General features: G+C 42.9%; 1 protein-coding gene across 2 annotated transcripts in view; it reads left to right on the top strand.

The window, feature by feature from the left end:
* ZNF475 (zinc finger protein 475) overlaps positions 1-20,537 on the top strand; it is a 48,857-nt gene extending 28,320 nt beyond the window's left edge. For both annotated transcript variants that reach the window (XM_056537351.1, XM_056537352.1), the window contains 2 exons: positions 8,189-8,369; positions 20,236-20,537. In XM_056537351.1, coding sequence (XP_056393326.1) covers positions 8,189-8,369; positions 20,236-20,387 — 333 coding nt within the window. In that variant the 3' untranslated portion in view covers positions 20,388-20,537. The remainder of the gene's footprint in view (positions 1-8,188; positions 8,370-20,235) is intronic.
* The last annotated feature ends 3,830 nt before the right edge of the window (positions 20,538-24,367 follow it).

Raw genomic sequence — 24,367 nt, 5'->3', positions numbered from 1 at the left:
GCACAGGACGTAAATGTACGTCCTGGTGTGTTAAGTACCACCGCACCAGGACGTACATTTACGTCCTGCATCCTTAAGGAGTTAAAGGGGTACTCCGCACCCCTAGACATCTTATCCCCTATCCAAAGGATAGGGGATAAGATGTCAGATCGCTGGGGTCCCGCTGCTGTGGGCCCCCGGGATCTCGGCTACTGCACACACCTGTACGGCTGCCACCTCACACCGGGAACGCTGGAGGCTTCGGAGCCCGACCACGATGGCGGACAAGCATGACGTCACGACTCCACCCTGTGTGATGTAACACCCCGCCCCCTCAATGCAAGTCTATGGTCCATCACGCCCCCTCCCATAGACTTGCATTGAGGGGGTGGGGCATGATGTCACACGGGGCGGAGTCGTGACATCACACTCGTCCGCCATTGTGGTCGGTCTCCGAAGCCTCCAGCGTTCTCGGTGTGAGGTGGCAGCCATACAGGTGGGTGCAGCAGCCGAGATCCCAGGGGCCAACAGCAGCGGGACCCCGGCGATCTGACATCTTATCCCCTATCCTTTGGATAAGGGATAAGATGTCTAGGGGTGCAGAGTACCCCTTTAATAATTGATATATAGCTTTAGTCCACTGTTATCTTCCAATAGCTGAACTCTAGAGCAGTACTGGACCATCCCTATGCAGCAATGGTGTGCCAAGTTCTTCCATAGTAGCTTAATCTACAGTAGTATGACTTGTTCCTATTGTTTCAGGAACCTTTAGGCTAGTCATGTTTGTACATAAGGAATAGCACTATTTCTGGCCATTGTATAGGTGCATATAACATTTTATTCTGGCTTTATTTGTAATATTTAGTAGCACAGGAGAGAAAGACAGCCTGGCACTGCTATTACATACACCTGTTGGATGTCTCACTGATAGACACGTTGCTGCAGCAAAACTTCAAAGGCAGCAGGTGGTGGTGCAAACTTATTGTAGCATGAAAACACAGTTCATAATATCCAGTCAAGCGAAGAACAGAATAAGTGCATTCACCAAAATAGCTGCTTCATCTGGTACTTTATTGAAAGTCCATAAGACCGAACAGTGCAGGGAGGCAACGAAAGAGGGAGGTGAGCTGAGGCTACGGACCCGTCTCGCGCTACAAGCGCTTCATAAGGCCGCTGACGTCTCAGGTAAGGGGGTGTGTTTAAAAAGGATCTCACCGGAAAGGTGTCCTTGAAAACATATAAACAATTATATAGTGAGACAATTGCAAACATTAAAATCAAATCTATATGCAAAAACACACAACTATACCTCCTGCAGAGGACAAACGATATGCGAAACTCTGAAGCGGTTGGGCCGTGCAGTAACCTATTCGTGACGGGTTAGTGCAAAAACACACCCATTTCATTATGGTCGTTCAGACCAAGGGGACCCATTGCATTTAACTGCATGATCCAATTAGTGTTGCTTGCGAATATTCGCAATTCGAATTTTAATCGCGGATATCGCATATTCGCGAATATTTCGAATATAGCACTATATATTCGTAATTACGAATATTCGCTTTTTTTGCGCATTTGCGAAAATTTATGTGCATATTCACGAATATTGAGCCCTCCCTTCTTTAATTGTATAGTGAACTATGACTAGTGCATTAACTCTGTGATTTTTTGCCCATTGAAACCAATGGGTCCATTGTGGTCTATGGGGATCTCACGGCATGTAAAACAGTAAGATAAGCAGGACTGTCTCGGCAGCACAGTGGAATGGGAGACCCACTGGTTTGAGTCCCGGGGTGTTACAGTGTTGTGGTTAAACTTTACTTTCCTGGAAAAGTTTCTGAGTTGCCCATAGCAACCAATCAGATTGCTTCCTTCATTTTTCAGAGGCCTTTTCAAAAATGAAAGAGGCAATCTGATTGGTTGCTATGGGCAACTGCACAACTCTTCCTCTACACTGGTTTTGATGAATCTCCCCCATAGAGGGAGATTTATTAAAACCTGTCCAGAGGAAAAGTTTCCGAGTTGCCCATAGCAACCAATCAATTTTCAATTTTTCAAAAATGAAAGAAGCAATCTGATTGGTTGCTATGGGCAACTCAGCAGCTTTTCCAGGAAAGAAAAGTTTAACCACAACACTCTGTCCCACCCCGGGACTCGAACTAGTGGTGGTGGTCTCCCATTCCACTGTGCTGCCAAGACAGTCCTGCTTATCTTACTGTTTTACATGCCGTGAGATCCCCATAGACCACAACGGGCCTAGTCATAGTTCACTATACCATTAAAGGGAGGGTTCAATATTCGCAAATATGCGCATAAATTTTCGCATATGCGCAAAAAAAAGAGATATAACGAATATGCAAATTTCGCGAATATATGACAAGTATTCGTCCATATATTCACGAAATATCGCAAATTCGAATATGGCCTATGCCGCTCGTCACTAGATCCAATACGCTTCTTTTCTTAAAAGTTACTGGTCCTTGTCACCAAACTTGACAGACTTCTCCACTCTCTAAGGCTCTAAATCGTAGGGTCTCAGGGTGGCCACTGTGCACTTGTCTCATATGGTTAATAAGTCTGGGGGCCCCTACCCCTGTTTTAAGAGACCACAAATATTCTCTTATTCGGTGGAATAGTGGTCTTACTGTCTTTCCTTCATAAGAAAAAAACGCACTCACAAACCAGGGCATAAACCACATGTGTCGAGCGACAAGTAATACACTGCCTCACTTTTACATTATGTTCACCCAGTTTAATCACATTGCTTTTGATGTTAAATTTACAGAAGGAACAGGTCAAGCATGCAAAATTACCTTGGGGTCTGGTGTTCTCAATTTTTCGTTGTTGCTTCCCTCAACCTTTTTCTCTTTTTAATATAGTTCTGCAAGGTCCTGTTCCGTTTATATGTTATTATGGGTTTGTTTGTTAAAACGTCTTTGAGATCCTCATCTTTTCTATCATGAACCAATGATTATAAATGGCCTGTTTAATCTTATTATTCATGGTGCTATTTTGAAAAGAAAAAAAGCATCTATTTAATTGTTTATTGTTTCTCGATTGTTTCTTTTTTAACAACTCGAAACGTGAAATATTCTCTACTTTAGATCTAGCTAGACTGATTACTTCACATGGTTAGCCGTGGTCTAAAAACTGCTGCAGAATTATAGTGGGATCACTGTTGATGCGTTTAAGGCGTATAAACTGACTATATGGAATGCTATTTTTTATATGTGTTGGGTGAGAGGACTCGTAATGTAATAACACATTTTTTTAAATGCTCTTCCTAAACCCTGATGTCACTATCTGATTGTCTGCAATTTCAACCTTCACATCCAGGAATTCCAAACAATTTCCACCGAAGTTGGAAGTGAACATATTCACCTGATTGGTGTTATTTAAATAGCACACAAATGCATCAAAACTATCTTTAGTCCCTTCCCTTTTTTATCTTCATCTCAGCATTAGAAAACTCCTCTACAAACAATTATTAAAGAAACCAAAAAAGATAAATTTATGAGAGATAAGCGACTTTGAATTGGCACAAATCTTCACATATAATAAAAATAAACCACAAAAGCAATTTAAAAAATTGAATAATTTTAAGAACCGTAATTACAAGAAGAAAAAAGCTTCTCACTATATGACAACGGAGTCAGAATTGAGTGGATCCGATGACCCCATACAAGGAGCGACAGGCTCGTCGGTGATGCAAGTATATTAACTCCCTTTAGGAAATCCATCAGGAGAGGGCGGCATAAGAAACGTACCTCCACCACAGAAGCAGCCAAGGAAGAGAAAGACTGCAAATTGGCATCAGTAGCGCCTAACAACAGTTATCAAGTTATACCTGAAGGAGTGTGGAGGATGGAGGGCTGCGGGAGTGTGGAGGATGGGGGGCTGTATAGCAGTGTGGAGGATGGGGGGCTGTATAGCAGTGTGGGAGGATGTGGGGCTGTGGCAGTGTGGAAGATGGGGGGGGGGTGGGGTGCGGCATCCTCCACACTGCTACAGCTCCACACTGCTAAAGCCCCCCATCCCCCCACAGCCCCCATCCTTCACACTCCTGCAGCCCCCCATAAATAAATAAGCCCTACCCTGAAAATAAGCCCTAGTGTGTTTTTTGTTACTAGAATTAATATACGACCCGGTCTTATTTTCGGAGAAACACGGGTACTATCAAATGATCCTACTGTTAAGGTTTTAGAAAAACTCCGCTCCTTACTGAATAAATATACTCAATGTAAGGTCCGGACTACTAAAACTGCAGAACGCTTATTACCTATTAATCCAAGCAGACCATATTGGTATATTCTACCTAAAGTCCATAAACAGGTTTCACCTCCCCCAGGGCACCCCATTGTATCGGGGATAGATTCCCCTACATCCTATCTCTCTAGCTATGTTGACTGGCTCTTAGCACCAGTTTTGCCATCCATCCTGTCATATTTGAGGGACACAGGGGATCTTTTAGATCTCCTGGAGGGCTTTCACTGGCAGGAAGGGGTATGCTTTAGCCTCAATCGACGCAGGCTCTCCATCGTTTTCTCTCTTACACAGACAAGTCCGTGGATTTAGTAGATTTTGTTACAGATGCAGTCCGGTTTATTTTAGCTAATAACTGCTTTACTTATTCTGAAAAATGGTATAAACAACTAAGAGGCACGGCAATGGGTACGCCCATCTCATGCAGTTACGCTAATATCTTCCTGGCTGCCATGGAAAGCGATCTCATCTTCACACCCAGCAATCCTTATTGTTGCGACATGAAAACGTACCACAGGTATGACACATGTGGTTTATGCCCTGGATTGCGAGTGCGTTTTTTTCTATGTAGGAAAGACCATAAGACCACTATTCCACCAAATTAGAGAACATTTGCAGTCTCTTAAGAAACAGGGATAGGGGCCCTCAGACTCATTAACCATATGAAACAAGTGCATGGTGGCCACCCTGAGATCCTTCGAATTGGAGCCTTAGAGAGAGTGGAGAAATCTGTCAAGTTTGGTGACAAGGACCAGCAACTTTTAAGAAAAAAAGCGCATTGGATCGTGCAGTTAAACGCAATGGGTCCCCTTGGTCTGAATGACCGTAATTAAATGGGTGTCTTTTTGCACTAACCCGTCACGAATAGGTTACTGCACGGCCCAACCGCTTCAGAGTTTTGCATATCGTTTGTCCTCTGCAGAAGGTATAGATGTGTATTTTTGCATATAGATGTTTGCAATTGTCTCACTATATAATTGTTTATATGTTGTCAAGGACACCTTTATGGTGAGATCCTTTTTAAACACACCCCCTTACCTGAGACATCAGCGGCCTTTGAAGCGCTTGTAGCGCAAGATGAGTCCGTAGCCTCAGCTCACCTCCCTCTTTCGTTGCCTCCCTGCACTGTTCGGTCTTATGGACTTTCAATAAAGTACCCACATGAAGCAGCTATTTGTGGTAAGTGCACTTATTCTGTTCTTCGCTTGACTGGATATTTGTAATATTTAGTTGATCCTGAGCTTGTGGGCAAGACTATTTGCCATAATATCTTTCATACACTGCACACACACAGAAGAGGGAATCCTACTCCCTGGTATCTCTAGAGAACTCCCTTAGAAGCAGCAAAAAGAACATACAACAGTAGTTAATAGAGCAGTCTAAGCTGTGAACCCAGCGCTGGGGTGAGATATAACACTTTTATGCTTTTGTCACTCTCCAGCACTTCTTTTGCTTTTATGCTTTTGTCACTCTCCAGTTCCTCTTTTGCTTTTGGCTCCTTCCCACTCCATAGACTTCTGCCAGCATCTGTAACCTGATACTTAATGGAGTACTCCGCTGGAAAACCATTTTTTTTTAAAATCAATTGGTGCCAGAAAGTTAAACAGTAAATTACTTCTATTAAAACATCTTAATCCTTCCAGTACTTATCAGCTACTGTATGATCCACAGGAAGTTTTTTTCTTTTTAAATTTCCTTTCTGTCTGACCACAGTGCTCTCTGCTGAAACCTCTATCCATTTTAGGAACTGTCCAGAGTAGGAGCAAATCCCCATAGAAAACCTATCCTGCTCTGGACAGTTCCTGACATGGACAGAGGTGTCAGCAGAGAGCACTGTGGTTAGATAGAAAGGAAATTCAAAGAGAAAAGATATTTCTGTGGAGTACTGGAAGGATTTAGATTTTTTTAATGGAAGTAATTTACAAATCCGTCTAACTTTCTGGCACCAGTTGATAAAAAAAAATGTTTTCCAGTGGAGTACCCCTTTGAGTAAACAATAAGTTTTTGTTCTTTTTTGGGTTTTTGTTCTTTTTGGATTTGGGGGGGGGGGGGGGGTGAAAAGGAAGTTTTCTATGTCATGATATGTCAAAGTTTCTATTTTTTTTCTTTTGGTTTTTGCTTGTACTATTGATTCATTCAAAGTTTGTAAGAACAGGATTGACCATTTAAGCTTGTGGAGGAGTTACCATGTTGCTACCTTATTATGGACATTAAGAAAGAAGTTGAGTGCTATTACAGTTTATGTTGAATAACATAAGGGGCTAACAAAATATGTTAAAGCATCATTTCAACTTATTTAATGTTATATGTTAGTGTCAGTGGTTTAAAACCAGTTTATAATATACTTACGGTAAATAACCTTTCTTATATCCTTCAGTATCTTATTTCCTTCTGAAATGCTGCTCCCCCTACACAATATGTGTGCTGATATGAGTAATACGTCTTCACCAGCTATCTGAAGTGGAACCTGGGCCGGCTCTGCCTATAGGAAAATTGGCAGCTGCCTAGAGTGCCCTCTTGATGGGGCGCTGCTATGCATACTGCAATAAAGTTAGCCAGCATTTGTACCACCCACCCATCTGAAGCACCTGTCCATCAAGCAAAACCCTGCCACACTACCCCCACCCCACCTGTACTATAATAATCTGCTTTTTTTAACCTGCTGGAGGAGTGCAGTGCCACATCGGAGGCAGACAGGGGTGATCACTAAGGTCAAGTCTGTCCAACATCTTGACATCGTGCGTGCCTCCATACATTGGGACAAGCCATTGGGCGGGGTCTAGGGATGGTATAATTAGCTTTCGCCTATGGTGGCAGAAATCCTTGCACCAGGCCTGAGTGGGACCAGTAGCAGTGTGGTGACCTTTTCCCGGCTTACTGCATGCTCCAGTTTAACATTTCATGCACAGGGTTGCCTTTTTTTTTTAAGCACATTGCGCATCAAGTGTTGAACTGGAGCATGCAGCAAGCTGGGAAGAGGTCACCACAAAGAGAGCTGCTAACCTTGCTACAGACATTGAATGAAGGGGGTGCCGATGGTTTGTTTCTTAAAAGGTAATAACATATTGAAGGAAGAAAAGGTCAATAAAGTATATAATAAAGTGGTTTTAGATCGCTGGAACTAACTAATTTACATTTACAAAATGTTTAATTGACACTTACACTTTGAAGCATACCTGTACCTTGAAAAGATTCATAAAAACATTTTTGTTTGGTTACATTATCCCGTCAGTGCTAATATTACTGCTCACACTGAGCTCACAAGAGCCTGCTCCATGGTGCACAGCTATTTCTTATTCTCTTCATTTTAGGGTATAGGACTAGATCTGGAATGTTTGCCAGCAGTACTCACATAGGGACTTACAGCAAACCACAGCACCTACTCCTCTGTGCAATGCTATGACATAGTGCTGATGAAAGTGCATTGAATTAAACAAGGTTTCACAGTGATAGAGGAGGATTTACACAGTACTCTACGATAGATGTCATGTAAGAGGAAAAGGGGGATATTGATGCACTGGATTTGTAAGGATCTGTGTGAGCAGAAAGGACAGAAACAGCACAACACAGCAAGGAAGGGGTTACACTACTGATGATAATAATAATGAACAGCCACACCAAATCCCTCTCCCTCATTTTATGTTCTGCCAAATATTGCTTGCCTGTTATAGAGAAAACCACTCCTACATACAATGTTTCCTGTTGTCTTGCAACCTTATACTTTGTAGTTTAAATATGATATGATAAAACACTTGGATTTGGTATTTTAGGGTTTCTGTACTTATAGGGACATAGTGAAATTAGATTGTGAGCCCCACTAGGGACAGTGACTGATGTGAGTAATAACATTCTACTCATAACGCTTCAGAACATTGTTCCACTATATAAATAATGTAAAATATATTAATTAACATTATATGCCATTTGTATTCACTTTTTTCGACAGCCACCAGTTGTAAAGCCACCCCCAACAGTTATATGCTACATTTGTGGTCGAGAGTTTGGATCAAAATCTATCAGCATCCATGAACCTCAGTGCTTGAAGAAATGGCATCTAGAAAATGACAGATTGCCAAAGAATTTACAAAGACCGGAACCAAAGAAGCCAGAAGTCAGACAGATTGGAGGTATAACAGGGCAGAATTAAATATGCCAGCAGATTAGTTGTCTACTGCAGAGGGAAGTCAGTGTGAAACAATATCCTCAAATTTACATGTAGTTACCAGCAGTGAAATGTGTACATTCACATTACTTCCATTAGTTTAAGTTCAGGCAATATTATCTAGATTAGTTAAAACAATACACAGATGTGTTATACGTTTTTTGACTACGATATATATTTTATGGCAGCTATTGATGGGCCCTACTCTAAAATGCTGTGTTTTTACGGAGCTCTAGAATAAGAATTGCACAGAAGATTAGACTACCCTTATGGCATATTGGTCAAACAATAATAAATTGCCTTAAAGCAGTGTTTTTCAACCACTGTGCCGCGGCACACTAGTGTGCCGTGGCATAGTGTAAGGGGTGCTGTGGGAAAAACACCCGCCGGGTGTTTTTGCTGCGGGACATCTCTTTGTCCCAAAAGTTGTTTTCGGGACACAGGGATGCCTCTATTAAGTCCCTGCGGCCCCGCGTCTACTTTAAAAACGGAAGGACGCGCCATGCGTGCGCCCATAGCAACATTTGCGGAGGACCGGAGCAGTGAGGAGGACGCGCAATGTCAACTTGGTAAGTGTTATCAGCGGTGCGTCTCCTTCAGTGTTCTGAGCACCGCTCCTCCGGTCCCGGGACCTACTGCTATAGCCAGACCGGAGGAGTGGTGCTCGGAACACCGAAGTGGGGCAGTACACAGGCATACAGCCTTCAGTAATACACTGTATGGCTGAAGGCTGTATGTCTGTGGGGGAACTATACTGCACCTAATGTGGGGGGACTATACTGCACCTAATGTGAGGGAACTATACTGGACCTAATGTGGGGGGACTATACTGGACCTAATGTGGTGGAACTACAACCTAATGTTGGGGAAATACAACCTAATGTGGGGGTAACTATACTGCACCTATTGTGGGGGTACTATACTGGACCTAATGGGGGGGGACTATACTGGGCTTAATGCAGGGGAACTATACTAGACCTAATGTGGGAGAACTACAACCTAATGTTGGGGAACTACAACCTAATGTGGGTGTAACTATACTGCACCTAATGTGGGGGGACTATACTGGACCTAATGTGGGGGGACTATACTGGGCCTAATGTGGGGGAACTATACTGGACCTAATGTGGGGGAACTACAACCTAATGTTGGGGAACTACAACCTAATGTCGGGGTAACTATACTGCCAACCTAATGTGGGGGTAACTATACTGCCAACCTAATGTGGGGGGAAATAAGATATATGCAAGATAAGATATATGCAGTGTGCATAGGAATTTGTTTTCTTGCTCGTCAACCTCGGTAGGGGTGCCCCGCGGAAAAAAGAATTTCCGAGGTGTGCCCCGACCCAAAAAAGGTTGGGAAACACTGCCTTAAAGTAATAATAGAGAGGACAGGAATTACATTTTGCTCAGAAATTCATTAAATATAAACAAAACAAGAATTTGATGAGATTTTTTTTATCCATTAATTATTATTCTGCCCCACATCAATAACAATTGCAGTGTAGTTACATTCGTGTTCTCCTGGAAAACAACTTTTACAAAAGTTCATAGTTGGAATAACCACAGTGAGATCTCTCATTCTTTAATGATTCATTCTAAATATATGAAAAGTTTAAATAAAACTATATATATATAACAATACTAACTTAAAAACAAATAACAAGTAAATCTTTTTAAGCGATTAAAGGCCCAATGATTTACTTTTAATAAGAGAACATAAGAAATAAACAAAAGGACAGAGATAATGGAGGGAATGTCACACACTGGTGAAAAGGAAACCCCTGCCAATGTGCGATCACACTGTAGTTATCAGGAGGCGCACGCAGTGCGGAAGCTTTAGAAATCAATGCCAGCTCGGCTCTCGCATAGAATTAAACTACAATTTACACCTGCTAGCACGTGTAAATTGTCATATATTCGGCACAAGTGACAACCACACCCCCTTCACCCACTTTCAGTGAAAACACTTCTGTCTCCTGTATTTGGTCTCCTCATAAAGACACATAGGCGATAGCTGCAGAGACAGGATTTTTTTCGCAAAAAAATATATACACATTTTAACCTATATATATTACAAATATACATCTAATGGTATTATCTACATTATATGAAAAGTTTTTGCTTGCCCACCCACACTTCCTGTATTTTGTCTACTCCAAGAAACACACAGGAAGTAGCTGCAGGGATAAATATACACATGTTATACACATTTTTTTACCAATGTATATTACAAATATACATACAATGTTATTTTCTATATATTATATAAAAAGTTTTTGCTAATGACTGGCACACTTTAAAGCTACAGTTCTGTGACTCAGAACAAGCACATTCACAATGCAATGTGTGACTGATAACCAATGTGGTGCTCACTGGGAGGATGAGAGTAGTAGTGCAGGGATGATTGGAAGAAGTAGTACTCCTAATGGAACCTATGGTATCACAGTAACTTGAGGACCTTGTATGGATCTTGAGTACCTTCCTGTGGCCTCAGCATCTACTATAGTTTAGCAGACATGTCCCTATAATATACTTCTCCTATATTTAAGTATGTAAGAAAATGCCCAGAGCGAGAATATAATCATTTCACATGTTCATAGAGGAATCACAGAATATGAGGAGAAGTTTAGATTAGTAAAGAACCAGAACATTTGAGCAGGGTATTAAGAATTTTTTAAAGGGGTATTCCGGCAAAATACATCTTATCCCCTATCCAAAGGATGTCTGATCGCGGGGTCTGCCGCTGGGACACCTTGCGATCTCCGTGCAGCATCCGCATTCTATGCGGGGCTGCGTCTCCTGTCTTGGAAACCTCTTTGTTTCTGGGACTGGAGACATGATGTCATGCCACGCCCCCTCGATTTATGTCTATGGGAGGGGGCATGAATGGAGGGGGCATGGCGTCATGTCTCCAGTCCCAGAAACAAAGAGGTTTCTGAGTCTGAAGATGCAGCCCTGCATAGAATGGGGGTGTTGCTCGGAGATCGCGGGGGGTCCCAGCAGCATCAGATCAGACATCTTAGGGGTTAAGATGTATTTGGCCGCAATATCCCTTTAAGAAAGGTTTTATGTCTGTGGAGACGTTGGATGATATAGATAATAAAGACACCACAGGGCTTTAATTAGATAATATATCCCAGAAAAATGGAATACTTCTACACATTACAGGTTAGGTTGATGCAGTAATTCACTTCTATGCTGAGTTTTACTGTATCATAGAAACAATGCTGCGAAAAGGAGTACCGTATTTTTCGCCCTATAGGACGCACCGGCGTATAAGACGCACCCAATTTTTAGGGGCAAAATCTAAAAAAATTAAGATTTTGAACCCAATAGTGGTCTTCAACCTGCGGACCTCCAGATATTGCAAAACTACAACTCCCAGCATGCCCGGACAGCCGTTGGCTGTCCGGGCATGCTGGGAGTTGTAGTTTTGCAACATCTCGAGGTCCGCAGATTGAAGACCACTGCATAGGAGGTAATACTCACGTGTCCCCGCCACTCCCGTCACCGCTGCCCTGGATGTCGCTCCATCGCTGTCGCCGTGTCCCCGTCGCTCCGGAACGTCTCTGCTGCCGGCCGGGTATCCTCGCTCTCCGTCGCCGCCATCACGTCGTTACGCACGCCGACGCACGTACGCGACGACGTGATGACGAGGAAGGAGAGCGCCGGCCATACAGTGGATCCCTGAACGGAGAAGACACCGAGGAGGCAGGTAAGGTCCCTCCCGGTGTCCTGTAAGCATTAACCCGGCTATTCAGTCGGGTTGTTCGGGACCGCCGCGGTGAAATCGCGGCGGTCCCAAACAGCCAGACTGAACAGCCGGGTTAGTGTCACTTTCGCTTCAGACGCGGCGGTCAGCTTTGATCGCCGCGTCTGAAGGGTTAATACAGGGCATCACTGCGATCGGTGATGTCCTGTATTAGCCGCGGGTCCCGGCCGTTGATGGCCGCAGGGACCGCCGCGATAGGGGTGTATTCGCCGTATAAGACGCACCGACTTTTCCCCCCCAGTTTTGGGGAAGAAAAAGTGCGTCTTATACGGCGAAAAATACGGTAATTGGAACGATTGCCAAATATCGGTTTTGTTTTGTTTTTACATAAACACAACACTATATAGTGTATATATGACTCATCTTTAAGTAAGGGGGTCCTGCCTCCAAAATCACATGTTCTAACACAGTAAAATTTGAAAAACACATAAATGATTTTGGCAAAATATTGCATTCAAAATAAAAAAAAATATGTTTCTAACAGATCCTGTGACCATTGCTTGTTGTTTCAACATAAGCTGTGGAATATGAATCACATTAAAACTGGGCAGAACAGATGTAGTTACTGTGCCAACTACAGAGACATTGTAATATGTAAAAAATGTGAGACCCTGCTTAAAATGAAAGAACGTCTACCCCGCGCCTTACTTCAAAAAATGAAAAATAATTTCAAATTGAGCAAAAAAGCATTTCATTGTCTACCATGCCAGGAATAGATCCAGGCAATAAGAGACAAACTGTCTAAAAGATTTAGTATAAACACAGCCTATACAGACAGGGCTAACATTGTAGCGCTTGGGGCACCATTGCGCCTCCACCTAAAATGTAACCTATGCTGGTACTATGTTTATTTTATACCAGTTGAGTTGTTCTTCTCTGTCTGGCAACAGTGCTCTCTGCTGACATCTCTGCATATCTCGGGAACTGCACAGAGTAGAAGAGGTTTGCTATGGGAATTTGCTTCTACTCTGGACAGTTCCCGAGACAGGTGTCATCAGAGAGCACTTCGACAGAAAAGAACAACTTCAGCAGCTCATAAGTACTGAAAGGATTAAGATGTTTTAATAGCAGTAATTTACAAATCTGTTTACCTTTCTGGAGCCAGTTGATATATAAAAAAAAAAAAAAAAGTTTTTTCCTGGATAACCCCTTTAACTCCTTGGGGACGGAGGGCGTATGCATACGCCCTCGCGTCCCGTCACTTAAGGATATCTATCAGCAGGCATCCCGTGGCAATGCCTAGGGGGTCCTGAGACCCCCCCCATGTCGGCAATCACGGCAAATCGCTGGTCATTTCAAATCAGCGATTTGCCCGCGATACGGGCCATTCGGGTTACTTGTGACCCAATCGCCCAGAAAATAAGAATGATCGGAGCTCCGACCATCCTAAAGCATAGGAGCGAGGTGGCAGTGTTGCCACCCCCTCCTATCCTCTGCCATTGGTCAGTCAGGCTGACCACCACTGGCAGGATGGGGCCTGGGGGTTAGAGGTAATTTCCCCCACTCTAGCCACCGATCGGAAATCGGTACAGAGCGGGGGAACACGGGCGGGAGCGGGGGAACATGGTCCGACTTACCTGGACCGGCGGAGGCAGCGGAGTCGGCACCACGGAGGAGCGGCGGCAGCAGGAGGAGCGGCGGCCGGAAAGTGTGGCGGAGAAGGCTGCAGTGAAGATCCCGGTAAGTGATCTTCTCTGCGGCCTTCTAAAAGCTGCAAAACTACAACTCCCAGCATGCCCACACAGCCAAATGCTGTCTGGGCATGCTGGGAGTTGTAGTTTTGCAACATCTGAAGTGGCACAGTTTGGAGACCACTATAAGGTGGTCTCCAAACTGTAGCCCTCCAGATGTTGCAAAACTACAATTCCCAGCATGGCCAGACAGTCAGGGATGCTGGGCATGTAGTTCTGCAATATCTGGCCCTTCATATGTTGCAGAACTACAACTCCCAGCATGCCTGGACAGTCTGGGCATGCTTGGAGTTGTAGTTTTGCAACATCTGGAGGGCTACAGTTTGGAGACCACTACTTAGCGGTCTCCAAACTGTTCTTCCCCAGTTGTTGCATAACTACAACTCCTAGCATGCCCAGACTGTCCAGGCATGCTGGGAGTTGTAGTTCTGAAACATCTGAAGGGCCAGATATTGCAGAACTACACGCCCAGCATACTTGACTGTCTGGCCGTGCTGGGAATTGTAGTTCTGCAACAGCTGTAGGCACACTGGTTGGGAAACACTGTGCTAGAGTCTTTTTCCTAACTCAGTGATTCCAACCCGTGCGCCTCCAGCTGTTGCAAAACTACAACTCTCAGAATGCACCCCCTTACACGTCCCCCCCCAAATAAAAATTAAAAAAAGTCAAATACGGCAGTGTTTCCTAAAGGGAGCCTCCAGCTGTTGCAAAATCACATCTCCCAGTATTGCCCGACAGCCATAGACTGTCCTGGCAGGCTGGGAGTCTTGCAACAGCTGGAGGCACCCTGTTTGGGAAACACTGCTGTAGGGTTTTACTGTAGGTAACCAGGTCCGCCCCTATTGCAAATTCCTTATTTAGGCCTCAAATGCGCATGGTGCTCTCTCACTTCAGAGCCCTGTCGTATTTCAAGGCAACAGTTTAGGGCCACATATGGGGTATTCCGTACTCGGGAGAAATTGCACTACAAATTTTGGGGCGATTTTTCTCCTTTTACCCCTTATGAAAAGGTAAAGTTGGGGGCTACACCAGCATGTTAGTGTAAAAAAAAGAAAACATTTTTACACTAACATGCTGGTGTTGCACAATACTTTTCATATTCACTAGAGGTAAAAGGAGAAAATGACCCCCAAAATTTGTAACACAATTTCTTCTGAGTACAGAAATACCCCATATGTGTACGTAAAATGCTCTGCGGACGAACTACATGGCTCAGTGAGAGAGCGCCATGTACATTTGAGGCCTAAATTGGTGATTTGCACTGGGGTTGCTGATCGTTACAGCGGTCCTGACATGAATGAAAAAAAAAAACACCCACATGTGACCCCATTTGGAAACTACACCCCTCACGGAATGTAACAAGGGGTAAAGTGAGCCTTAACACCCTTCAGGTCTTTGACAAATTTTTGTTAAAGTTGGACATGAAAATTAAAAATCTGTTTTTTTTCCCTGAAATGCTGGCGTTACCCCAAATATTTCATTGTCGCAAGGGGAAATAGGAAAAAAGCCCCCCAAACTTTGTAACCCCATTTCTTCTGAGTATATAAATACCCCATATGTGGAAGTAAAGTGCTCTGCGGGCGAACTACAATGCTCAGAAGAGAAGGGGCGCCATTGGGCTTTTTGAGAGAGAATTAGGCTGGAATTGAAGGCTATGTGTGTTTACAAAGCCCCCAGGGTGCCAGAACAGTGGACCCCCTCCACATGTGACCCCATTTTGAAAACTACACCCCTCATGGAATGTAACAAGGGGTACAGTGAGCATTTACGCCCCACAGGTGTTTGACAGATTTTTTGAACAGTCGTCCGTAAAAATGAAAAATGTAATTTTTCATTTGCACAGCCCACTGTTCCAAAGATCTGTCAAATGCCAGTGGGGTATAAATGCTCACTGCACCCATTATTAATGGGGTATTCCAGGGCAAAACTTTTTTTATATATATCAACTGGCTCCGGAAAGTTAAACAGATTTGTAAATTACTTCTATTAAAAAATCTTAATACTTCCAATAGTTATTAGCTTCTGAAGTTGAGTTGTTGTTTTCTGTCTAACTGCTCTCTGATGACTCACGTCCCGGGTGCAGCTGTGCAGTTCCTATGGGGATATTCTCCCATCATGCACAGCTCCCGGGACGTGACATCATCATTGAGCAGTTAGACAGAAAACTTGAGAAGCTAATAACTATTGGAAGGATTAAACATTTTTAATAGAAGTAATTTACAAATCTGTTTAATTTTCCAGAGCCAGTTGATATATATATAAAAAAAAGGTTTTGCCTGGAATACCCCTTTAAGTTCTATGAGGGGTATAGTTTCCAAAATAGTATGCCATGTGTTTTTATTTTTTTTTGTTTTTTTTTACTGTTCTGGCATCATGGGGGCTTCCTAAATGTGACATGCCCCCAAAAACCATTTCAACAAAATTTGCTCTCCAAAAGCCCAATGTTGCTCCTTTCCTTCTGAGCCCTCTAGTGCACCCACAGAGCACTTTACATACACATATGAGGTATTTCCTTTCTTGAGAGAAATGGGGTTACAAATTTTGTGGGGCATTTTCTCCTATTACTCCTTGTGAAAATGAAAAGTTTTGGGTAACACCTGTGGGGTGTTAAGGCTCACTGTACCCCTTGTTACGTTCCTTGAGGGGTGTAGTTTCCAAAATAGTATGCCATGTGGGTATTTTGTGCTGTTCTGGCAACATAGTGGCTTCCTAAATACCACATGCCCCCCAAAAACCATTTCAGCAAAATTTGCTTTCCTAAAGCCAAATGTGACTCCTTCTCTTCGGAGCATTGTAGTTTGCCCGCAGAGCATTTTATGCCCTAACATGGGGTATTTCCATACTCAGAAGAGATGGGGTAACAAATTTTGGGGGGCGTTTTCTCCCATTACCCTTTGTAAAAATGGTGAATTTGGGGGAAAAAACTGCACTTTTGTGAAATTTTTTTTTTTCATTTACATATCCGATTTTAACGAAAAGTCGTCAAACAACTGTGGGGTGTTAAGACTCACTGGACCCCTTGTTACGTGCCTTGAGGGGTGTAATTTCCAAAATAGTGTGCCGTGTTTTTTTTTTTTTGCTGTTCTGGCACATAGGTGCTTCCTAAATTTGACACGACCCCCCAAAAATTTTTTCAGAAAAACTCACTCTCCAAAATCCCATTGTTGCTCCTTCCCTTCTGAGCCCTCTACTGCGCCCGCCGAACACTTGACATACACATATGAGGTATTTCCTTACTCGAGAGAAATTGAGTTACAAATTTTGGGGGGCTTTTTCTCCTATTACCCCTTGTGAAAATTCAAAAACTGGGTCTACAAGAACATGCGAGTGTAAAAAATGAAGATTTTGAATTTTCTCCTTCACTTTGCTGCTATTCCTGTGAAACACCTAAAGGGTTAGCAAACTTTCTGAATGTCATTTTGAATACTTTGAGGGGTGCCGTTTTTATAATGGGGTAATTTATGGGGTATGTCTAATATGAAGGCCCTTCAAATCCACTTCAAAACTGAACTGGTCCCTGAAAAGTTCAGATTTAGAACATTTTGTGAAAAATTGGAAAATTGCTGCTGAACTTTGAAGCCCTCTGATGTCTTCCAAAAGTAAAAACATGTCAACTTTATGATGCAAACGTTAAGTAGACATATTGTATTTGTGAATCAATATATAATTTATTTGGAATGTCTGTTTTCCTTACAAGCAGAGAGCTTCAAAGTTCAAAAAATGCAAAATTTTCAATTTTTTCATCAAATTTTGGAATTTTTCACCAAGAAATGATGCAAGTATCGACAAAAATTTACTACTAACATGAAGTAGAATATGTCACGAAAAAACTATCTCAGAATCAGAATGAAAGGTAAAAGCATCCCAGAGTTATTAATGCTTAAAGTGACAGTGGTCAGAATTGCAAAAAATGCTCCCTTCCCTAGGGTTATAATGGGCTCCGTCCCCAAGGAGTTAAAGGAACCAATCAGCATATTTTAGCATATATAATGCTTGGCAATGTGTTATATATGCTAAAATCATTATCCTCACCATCCCCAGGGGACGTTTGTGCCCCCAGGGATGGTGAAGATATTGGCCCACATTTATCATTGTTTTTTGTGTCTAAAAAAGAGGCAAAAAAGGAGCAAGTAGGGTTTTTTGTGCCTTTTTTTGCCCCTTTTTGTTTACACATTTCTGCTGATTTTGAGTTGAAATCCACTGATTTTGGCAATACACATGATATGGATGGGTTTTATCAACTGCACCTTTTTGTGAAAAGGAGCAAAAAAGGCGCAAAGCCGCTGAAAAGTCTCTAAAACTACACCAGCCCAGACATGGTGAAGCTTTTTGGTTTATGTGAAAAGAGAAATTTCAGAAAATGGGACCTGCACAAAATGTATTATATGCTCTTTTTACCATTTAATAAATTTGGTGCTCCTACACATTACCAGCACACAAAAAAAAGGTGTAAAAAAAATGCTTCACTTACACTACAATGATAAATGTGGGCCATTGGGTTATAAAGTCCCCCTGGGCTGGACCTACACTTACCAGCTCCGTTCGATGTGGACGTGGCCCCGCCCCAAGCGTTATATTGTATATGCTAAGATATGCTGATTGGTTCCCTTTAAACAAGGAGCCTATTCGGTCCAGCCTCTGGCAGGGCATAAAAGACTAATATTGTGACCTTTTATTAGGCCATTGGCTGCCATTACAGCCCATTGGCACTCCACAATATCAGAGTGATATCTGTGGGGTTAAACAGCTGTGATCAGACTCTTCAATCCCAGCTATTACAGCAGAAAGCCAACTATAATATACATCTGACAATCACTGCAGTTGAGGCATTAACAGCTCTTTGCCACATCATCCTTGTGTTATACATGTATTGTGCTATATATGTGCTCTGTGTTATGTACATACCACCAGTACCATACGTTTTTATATTGTGCCATAAGATTTATAAGTGCTAAGAAAGTGTATAGGAGACTTATGTTATAGGTATTTCCTAATCTCTCCATCTTCCCCCACCCATCACCATTGACTGACAGCTCTTATGTGTCTGCTGTAAATCAATGTAAAGGAGGAGGATTGGGAGGCAAGGAGAGGAGGAGTAGAACTCTCCTCATGAACGCACACATTACCTTGCCTATGCATCTAATAGCCAAGTGAACGTGAGATTGGGAAACTCCCAGTATACTTTGCTTTCTTGTAAAGTAAATGATACAAATGAAAAATTCTCAGTTTATAGCAATTAAATCTTTATAGTAATTTTCCACAAGAACCCTTATCATTATCCGGCCCAAAAATGATATTTACAACTTGTTACCTAGGGTTACAACCTGTAGCTCAGCTTTAGCTGCTGGTCGCACATGCTCAGTGTCAGCACAAGGAGTTATAGCAAGGTGACCTGTTTGTCTATAAAAAGAGCACATCACATCTGGTAGGAACTAATGTGAGGGGCTCAACAGTGAGGGAACACAATATAAACTGTGCAATACTGCACAGACTGGCTCTATAGCAGTCAGGGAAATACAGGAGGGGAACAACCTGAAGTAGATATCATGAATGCATGATGGACAGAAAAAGAGAGAAAAAAAACCACGAAAGCATCCCTGATGAAGTATGTTAGGCACAGGTGTAGAGATACTGATTATAACACTCACCCTGTGGTGTTGCGCTCAGAACACAACATCTAAATGCGCATGTAGAATAGAGTGGGGTCCTTCAGCTTGGTTACCCCGATCCCAGGTATCATCTGGTCCGGTAGTAGTGTAGGCAGCAGAAAAGGCATAAACATTGAACTTTATCTTTTATAAAGTTCCATTTTTATGCCTTTTCTGCTGCCTACATGAATGCATAATGGGAAGAGTAAGCTACTAGGCACATGGGCAGCTCTTGATGTAGGATTAGTATAATACCACTGCCTTATAATACCCTGAAGCCTGCCCTCGATTTTTTCATCTGAACTTTGGAATAACCCTTAAATAAAACAGATCCGCTTTATGTCGAATTAATGTTCAGCTCAACAGAAGTAATGGATTTAAACATTTACTCAACTTATTGTGCACATTTTATCTTTGAATTATTGGTCAAATAATAAAATGTAATTCTTTGCTCCCAGAATGCATAACGAACATGGATGGAAAGTTTTTAATCCAGTAAACAAGGCATAGCTAATTCCGGTGTAATGTTCGGTCAGACATGATGACCTGAGTATAACTTTAGTCAGTGCACTCATGAGACAATAACCAGAACATCTTGTACAATAAAAATGACTGGGTTTTAGCTAATGCTATGTCTACAGGTATTTCCTGAAAATGTTTTCCTACTTTGCTTAACCAAAATGAAAAGTGATATTCAGTCTTTTCTTTTTTCCAGCAAAAGGTTCCTATGATCTTGTTGCTTTAAATGAGGCTGCTTGGCAGAGTGCCCAGAGCCAACTGGTTCCATGTGATATTTGTGGACGCACCTTCCTGCCAGACAGACTTCTTGTCCACCAGCGGTCCTGTAAAGTGAAGAAAACATCGTAGTGTGATTACAGCCCTGTCTAATAAGTACAGTACTGGACTTGTGGGAACGGTGAACTCTCTGCACAGTAAGCGTGCCTTCAGGTTAACACATTATACTATTATATTACCAGTGGAGCCACTTCCATGGGATGTCATGAAATGGAGAGAAGGTTTTTGTGTATAAAAATAATTATATTTTTAATAAAGATATTCATTTTCATGCTTAGATTATGTCTGCACAACCTCCGACCTCCACATTAGCTGAATAAAGGAAGAATCTCCTGTTCCATCTCCATCACACCCATAGCCAGTGCAAGATCCAGTTTAAAGGAAAACTGTCAGCCTGTTCACCTACACTAAACCCAATACACTGGGTTATAGTGTGGGTGAACGAATGATGGGTCACTTACCAAAATCCATTCTGTAGGTCCAGAGATATGTCCCCTATAAGATCCTCTTTATTATTCCCAGAATCACGCACAGGAAGTGGGGCCCCACTGGCTCAATTTACATATGCATGTTCTGTGCCTCCACGTTCTAGTGTCTCAGTCGGCGCATGCGCTCTATGCAAAAAGCAGAGCGCTCGAATGATCAGCGACTTGCTTAAGAAAGCAAAAAGTGATTTTTGACTTGTAGTGGTCAGAGATTTATCAAGTGCGAGAGTCACAAAAAAGTCGCATCGCATGAAAAAAAAACTACAAAATCTACTCCAGCTCAGACATGGAGCAGAAAAAGCCACTACCAAAGCAAAAAAAGAAAAAATTATAATTGCTTACGTGAAAAAAAATTTATCAACAGGCTGAAACCAGTTGATAAATAAGTCGCACATAAGCCAAAAAATTGTAAGAAAAAAATAACTAAAAAAAAAGGAATACATAAGCAAACATTGATAAATGTCCCCCAATGAGTAGGGTGCTGACTATGGGTTCAGGAGGCTCTGTTCCTTAATGTGCAGTTATGAGTAGAAGGGAACATTGACTAGAGCCGCTTCCTAAGTAAATTTAGGCACTAATTTGAAAATCAACATAATTTAGAAAAATAATTTTTGTGCACAGTGCTCCACTATAATATTTTGTTCCATAACTTTACAGGTACACTTTGAAGTTAAATGTTAGATCACACTTTGATAAAAAAAAAAAATATGAGTGCTCCCTATTTTCTATTAGATAACGTATTATTGTCCATGTCTCACAATTTATAGGGGATTGACACACTGATTATACAGTAAATTTTCTGGAAGAAAACAAGGGGTCCATGTACTGTTGTTATTAGTGTCAGCCCTGCCAAGAAAGTTTCTATTGAGTGGGCACATTTACTTTAAAATATGAGGTAAAATGTACCATTCAGAGTTTCCAGGGTGGGTGCCACCATGCCACTTTGATAAATTAAGATAAAAAAAACTACTGAACTGAACTTTTTCCCGGTGTGAAGAAAAGTCTGGAAAGAAGTGAGCAACAGGCATTACCTAAAAAATGAGACCCACAACATCATCAGATTGCCAAGGGATGTTGTCATCAACCATTTATTTCCACTGCAATGGCTACAGAGGAAATGTATTTTTACAATTGGCTATTCATATGACTCCTCCAGAGACTCTGCTTGTTAGGCTGTGACCAATGGAATTTTGAAATTTCCGAGCAGACAAATTCCACTCAGAAATTCAGGTGCAGCAGCCTCCCACTGTTTTCAATGGAATTCTGCAGCACTGTGCACACTGCTGAATTTCCACTTTGGACAATTCCGCCTCGGAAATTCGAATTCTGGACTTAAGTATATTCTTTTTGTTACGAACGCTGGGTGCAGGCTGCAGGGGTCGTGACATCACGGCAACGCCCCTCGTGATGTCACGTCACACCCTGTCAATGCAAGTCTATGGGAGGGGCATGGAAGCTGTAACTACTCCCGCAGCCCGCACAAAATGTTCCAAACACTGGGGCAGTGGAGTACCCCTTTAACCCAGTCTCAGTGGCTCATTGTTCTGGCACACAGGATGATGTCAAAAAGGGATGTCTTTGATGTCTACAGGGGCTATGGAGGTAAGTACAGTATTTTGGAAAGATCCATCCAATAACTTACAGTTTACATGCAATAGTCAAAATGAATGTACAAATACGTGCAAACATCCATTTTACTTGCCCATTGTCTAATTATTTATCTTAGTTTGGAAGAATTGTCATGAAAACCACATACTTTATGTTCTGTAAGGTTAAATTGCAACAAGGGAAGTGCACCAAGGGAGCATCTCCTAGTAACAGGTTGGTTAGTGCCTATAATAGCTTTGATGGTTTGGGAAAAGGCAACTAGAGTATACATTAGTCTAATACTGTCTCATGAAACTGCACAGGGATAAATATAGACGTCATATATGGCATATGTTAAAATGTACCTGTCGTCAACAAAAACGTTTTATATAATGTAGATAATACCATTATATGTATATTTGTAATATACATTGATAAAAAATGTTGTAGATTTTTGGGTGAAAAAATTCTGTCCCTGCAGCTATTGTCTGTGTGTCTCTATGATGAGTCCAAAAACAGGAAGTGAGGGCAGGAGTAGCAGGAATCTGTGCAGACTCCTGGCTTGTCAATCATCCTGATGTATGAGCCAGGAGCATGTTTTAGAGCCTCAGTGCACACTGTCCTGTTTTTTCCTACTGCAGAGAGCCCTGCTGTCCACCCTCACTTCCTGTATTTGGACTCCTCATAGAGACACACATGCAATAGCTGCAGGGACAAAAATATACATAAGTTTTAACCAATGTATATTACAAATATACATATAATGATATTATCTACATTATATAAAAAAAGTTTTTGTTGACAACAGGTACACTTTAACCTCTTCAGGACATAGGGCGTATGGATACGCCCTGCATCCCGAGTCCTTAAGGACCGAGGGCGTATCCATACGCCCGTGGGAATTCCGGCCCCCACCGCTAGCCGGTTGGGGACCAGAGCCAGATGCCTGCTAAAATCGTTCAGCAGGCATCCCGGCATATCGCCCAGGGGGGTCATTATGCCCAGTCCAGCGATCTGCGGCGATTCCGGGTCAATCGGGTCTCCAGTGACCCGGTGACCCGGAATTACTGGCTGTTCGGGGCCGTCTCTGATGGCCCCGAACAGCCAGAGCCTGCAGGGGTGAGGTGGCACTGGTGCCACCTCACGATCGCCCTGATTCGTCGGCCGGATTACCGGCCGCCCAGTCAGGGCGCCTGCTGCGGGTGTCACTCCCGCACCCGCTCCGCCCCTCTTCCGGAGGGCGTAAGCGGGTGCGGGACGTGCACCCCGGGTGCTGGGGACCCCGATCCCCGGCATCAATGTTGGGATCAGGGCCCCAGGAGCAGCGGCGGCGGCGGTGACGACGAGGGACTGACCTGTGCGGCAGGATCGTTGGAGGTGAGTGACAGCCTCCTGCTGTTGCTTAGCAACAGCTCCCAGCATGCAAAAAGGGCATGCTGGGAGCTGTAGTTATGCAACAGCAGGAGGCAGACCACCACAACTCCCAGCATTCCCTTATGGGCATGCTGGGACTTATGGTTTTGCAACAGCTGGAGGCACATTTTTTCTATGGAAAAGTGTACCTTCAGCTGTTGTATAACTACAACTCCCAGCTTGCACAAACAGCTAAAGTGCATGCTGAGAGTTGTAGTGGTGCATCTGCTGGTTGCATAACTACAACTCCCAGCATGCCCGTTGGCTGTCGATGACTGCTGAGAGTTGTAGTTTTGCAACAGCTGAAGGCACACTGGTTGTGAAACGCAGAGTTTTTTTTTACCTAACTCAGTGTTTCACGACCGGTGTGCCTCCAGCTGTTGCAAACTACAACTCTCAGCAGTCACCGTACACCATGCACCGTACATGCTGGGAGTTGTAGTTTTGCAACAGCTGGAGGCACACTGATTGTGAAACACTGAGTTAGGTCACAAACTCAGTGATACATAACCAGTGTGCCTACAGTTGTTGCAAAACTACAACTCTCAGCAGTCACCGACAGCCAAC

The sequence above is a fragment of the Hyla sarda genome, chromosome 1 (assembly GCF_029499605.1).
Source record: "Hyla sarda isolate aHylSar1 chromosome 1, aHylSar1.hap1, whole genome shotgun sequence".
Lineage (NCBI taxonomy): Eukaryota > Metazoa > Chordata > Amphibia > Anura > Hylidae > Hyla > Hyla sarda.
Note: the sequence above shows the minus strand (reverse complement) of the source record. Positions and strands in the feature narration are given on the sequence as shown.